The 4,531-nt window shown below is 45.9% G+C and overlaps 1 protein-coding gene across 1 annotated transcript; it reads left to right on the top strand.

The window, feature by feature from the left end:
- Window positions 1–827: 827 nt before the first annotated feature.
- LOC309542583 (olfactory receptor 13H1-like) lies at window positions 828–4,150 on the top strand. Its single transcript, XM_082241440.1, has 2 exons — window positions 828–1,031; window positions 2,967–4,150. The coding sequence occupies exon 2, from the start codon at window positions 2,976–2,978 to the stop codon at window positions 3,906–3,908; it is 933 nt and encodes a 310-aa protein (XP_082097566.1). The 5' UTR covers window positions 828–1,031; window positions 2,967–2,975; the 3' UTR covers window positions 3,909–4,150.
- The last annotated feature ends 381 nt before the right edge of the window (window positions 4,151–4,531 follow it).

Below are 4,531 nucleotides of genomic sequence, written 5' to 3'. Positions count from 1 at the left end.
CTGCAAATAAGTTTTAAATTTCTTCCAATCTTCCTCCACCATCTCCTCTCCCTGGTCTCGGATTCTGCCTGTCATTTCTGCCATCTCGATTTTATACAAATTTCTAAAGATTTTTAGTCCTTTTTAGTCCATTTTATATTGGTAATTGAAGTCGGAAATAAAATGGTTACATTATAGCAGGTTTTGACACTTTTATGAGTCCACGAGTTTCGGTTCCATTGTTCTCCCAGCGGGGAGCCGTCAGCAGCTTGTCAAGAGGTTAAATGAGGCGTGCAGGAGCTCGCTGAGGTAGCTCTGCAAGGCGAATGCATGGTTCTGATTGGATAGAACGCAGCCATTGAAAGGAATAGGGAATTACAGCTTTGCACGGTCAACCCATAATAAAGATAGAGCATGAAAGAGGCATAAGAATTTGGGCTTATTTCGCCCGTAATAGCGGATTGGCATAGGAAAAGTAAAAAGGCATTTTATTCATGGGGCTTGGGGTAGAGTGTGGTGCTTGTGTAACGGTGTGGGGGCTGGGGGGTCCACGTAGGGCTGGGTGCCCTTGAGGTCATCGCCTCGGACGCTCTGGTGACCGGCGGAAAGGTGAAGGAAGGCATGCCCCCCCTTCCGTATCACTACACTGTTCACAATATAGTCTTATTTAGATTATGAAATAATAAAGTCCAAAATGTTCATGTGAAGTATGTTCCCCCTGGGTTCAATTACATACCATTACTTGTGGGATTCACCTCTGGGCTTACGTTACTTACTCCAGAAGGACCTATAATACAAATGCAGCTTACGAAAAAGGGAAAGAAAATGAGAGCAAAATACTTACCTTCTTTATCTCAAGGACTAAGCAGGACTCTTCCGTTTACATGGAAGTGAACTAGATTTCAATTCATTTCACTGACCTTAAAAACAAACATCACTCTCTTAACACCAACTTTCCCGCTACAACTTCTTTGTGTTCTGGGTCTGTGATGTATTGTGGAGAGCATATTGTTATAAACCTCTCAGATCAACATTAGGAGAAGTACCAGCAGGTAAGCATTTTAGCAAAAAGGGGATGACCATGCTTTGACTTCTCAGTAGTATTCAAACTGTTTCCAACACTTGGCCTGATGAAGAATCAGAGGCATAGCTATTCAGGGCTTTGGGAGTAAGTGAGTGTCAGAGCTGCTACCAGATCCCAGCTCACACAGGACCACGCTAGCCAGCGTTCACTTTATAAGAGTCTTTATTGAGTTACAGGTTTCATTTCTGAACTGCAGCGTGCAGCTCTACGTCTTCTACGCTAGACCGACGAAGCTCCGTCTGACTCCCCGCCTCTTGCACACCAACTTAATAACCTAGCCTTGCTCCACCTCTTGCGCCTTTCCTTCCTCCGCTGGGTCCCTCTGCCCCCCGAGGTCCCCTCCTTCCTAGACTCTTCTGACGCTGACCCCCCGGACCCTTCTGCCTCCTTGCGGCGGGCTTTGGGACCTGGCTCCCTCTCCGGGCTGCTTACTGCACCAGCTTCCACTGCATTTGAACTTGGCGTGCGCGCCCAACTCTCTACCTTCCTCTTGACCGTTTCCTCGCTCCCTGATGAGGGCGTGACCACTCCTGACTCATGCCCTCCCTCCTGCTGAAAGCCTCCGGAACCCGATACCTGGTCCCCTTTCTCCCCGCTGCTCCCAGCTGGGCACGTTGGTCCCGACTTCCAGCTGCTGCTCTCTGATTCCTCTCTGGTCCCTTCTTCCTGGGGTGTCCCCCTGCTTTCCCCCCTTGCTCTGACCACTGGCGCCCCTTTCTGTGAATCCTCTGACTCACTGGATAGACTCGGGGATCTCGGGTCGTCATCATCACTCATCCTTCCTTCGTATTCCTCCCCCTCGCTCTCTGTTTCCTCCCTTTCCTGCGTCTCTGCTCCTGAACCCCTGACAGTGAGCTTATTATCTGCATGTAAATGCTACATCTGTAGTTCAGATTCAGTAGCTCTATAGCAGGGGCAGGGAACACTTGGCCCTCCAGATGCCGCTAAACTACAATTCCCATCAGCCCCAGCAAGTCAAGCTGGTTTGTGCGACTACCTACAATTGAGATGGCAATCCTATCTCAATTCTTCTTTCTTTATTTTCTTGATTACCTGACTAAAGAGAACTGAAAGGTTGGGAGAAATTTGTATTAAAATTTTATTTTGGGAAATGAGCCACTTATACGTAAGACTATAAGTTTACAACTTCTGACTGACAGTGGAGGCAAAGCATTTCCACAGTGGGTGGTTTGTTTGGGTTTTTTGTCATTCTCAGATATTTGACACATTCTCAGATATTTGTCGATGAGTTTATGACTTCCACAAGAATTCTTTTTTTTTTTTTTGGTCAGGGTATCTACTGAAGAAGGAATGGCTATCTGGGTGTTCCAGATAACCTTTTTGATTTCTTAAAGGTAAAGGTACCCCTGCCCGAACGGGCCAGTCTTGACAGACTCTGGGGTTTGTGCGCCCATCTCACATCTATTGGCCGGGGGCCAGCGCTGTCTGGAGACACTTCCGGGTCACGTGGCCAGCGTGACAAAGCTGCATCTGGCGAGCCAGCGCAGCACACGGAATGCCGTTTACCTTCCCGCTGGTAAGCGGTACCTATTTATCTACCTGCGCCCGGGGGTGCTTTCGAACTGCTAGGTGGGCAGGCGCTGGGACCGAGCAGCGGGAGCGCACCCCGCCGCAGGGATTCGAACCGCCGACCTTTTGATCGGCAAGCCCTAGGCGCTGAGGCTTTTGATTTCTTAGGTGTGCATTAATGTGGGTTTTGAACAACACACAGCAGATATCTTCAAAACTCAAAGCAAAGCAAAGCAAAATAGGCACCCATGGTCCATACATTTGTCTTGGCTAGGTCTTCTGTCTTGGATGGAGCAATTTTTTAGGGATGACCAAAATTGCATACCTCCCACTGTGACATATTTCTAAATACTTCATTCTTTTCATCCTGCAGGAAAATGTTATGGCTGCTGAAAATGAGACTGTGGTGACTGAGTTCATCTTGATTGGATTATCTAAATACCCCAGAGCTCAGGCTGTATTCTTTTGGTTCCTCTTGATTGCCTACCTCATTAGTGTGCTTGGGAATGGACTTATTATCCTGCTGAGTATAAAGGATCATGACCTTCATACTCCCATGTATTTCTTTCTTTGTGTCCTCTCATCACTTGACCTTATCCTTACTAACAATGCACTTCCAAATATCTTGGTCAACTGCTTCATTTACATGCCCACAATTTCGTTCTCCGGATGCCTGCTGCAGATGTACATTGGTTTGTTAGTTGTCGCAACAGAATGCATCATCCTGGCCATCATGGCATATGACCGCTTGGTGGCTATATGCCAACCCTTATACTACATGCAGATCATGAGCTGGAGAGTTTGCATAGCCCTGGTGGCTGTCTCTGTAACACTTTGCTTCCTCTGCACCGTAGTCACAGCCCTGTTGCAACCTAGGGACTTCTGTGGCCGACACATCATCAACCACTTTGCATGTGAGTTACAGTCATTCCTCAAATTGGCTTGCTCAGATACACATATCAGTGAGTTATTTATGCAAATTTCCAGCCTTTTTCTCCTAATACCACCCTTTGGTTTCATAGTTGTGACATATGGGCGCATAGGCCTGGCTGTACTGCGCATCCGTTCAGCACAGGGTCGCAAGAAAGCCTTTTCCACCTGCAGCTCTCACCTTGTTGTCGTCAGTGTCTTCTATGGCACAATCATGATCATGTACTTGATGCCACAAGAGAAATTGGTTTCTGAAAAGGACAAGCTCATATCTCTAATGTATGGAGCTTTGACACCTATGCTCAACCCTTTGATCTACAGCCTGAGAAACAAGGATGTGAAGGGTGCCTTTTGGAAACTGGTTGGAAGGAAAATATCAGAATAAGTATCAAAACATGATGATAAGGCCATAGCTTTCAATTACTTTTATTAGCATAGGTCTGATCTGAAGATACTCGAGGGAAAATGATGTCCTTCACCCATATTTTTTTTGTTAATGACATTTAACCAGCCCTGTTCCATTATAGCTCTCAGTTCTGTTAACCAGTTTCCCTCCCACAGATCCATGTCCCCTAGAAGTGTCCCCTCCCCCATCTACATCCAGAATTGAAGGAAACTGCAGCAAGCGGTGACGGCTCTGGACTTGACTTAATTTGAAACCTTTTCCAAATCATATAAATGTTTGGAGTGACAGAGTTTCATTAAAAAACTGTATGTTCTCTCTATTTTTATGCCACAGGGATTTTTTTATTTCAGCAGGTGAACCATTTTGCTTTATTTTTGTTGACAGCAAATTTTGCAAACCTTTTTTTATATTCTGAGCATGGCTGTGTTGTAATAGCATTATATGTTAGGAAATATCAAACCACCTGATATTTGTTGACAGAATGTTTTTGATGTAATTCTGAGTTTCCTGCATGCCCATAAAAAACTTAGATATTCCTATTTTTCATTCATTTGTCACTCATTGTCAGGGAAGTGCCATTGGGACAGGGGGGGGAGGCAGGC

Source organism: Podarcis vaucheri (assembly GCF_965113315.1).
Source record: "Podarcis vaucheri genome assembly, chromosome: 10".
Lineage (NCBI taxonomy): Eukaryota > Metazoa > Chordata > Lepidosauria > Squamata > Lacertidae > Podarcis > Podarcis vaucheri.
The sequence above is the reverse complement of the archived record's forward strand: the minus strand, read 5'-3'. Positions and strand labels throughout refer to the sequence as shown.

Coding starts and splice junctions, on each gene's coding strand:
- LOC309542583 (XM_082241440.1), top strand. CDS start 2,976: ATGGCTGCTGAAAATGAGACTGTGGTGACTGAGTTCATCTTGATTGGA.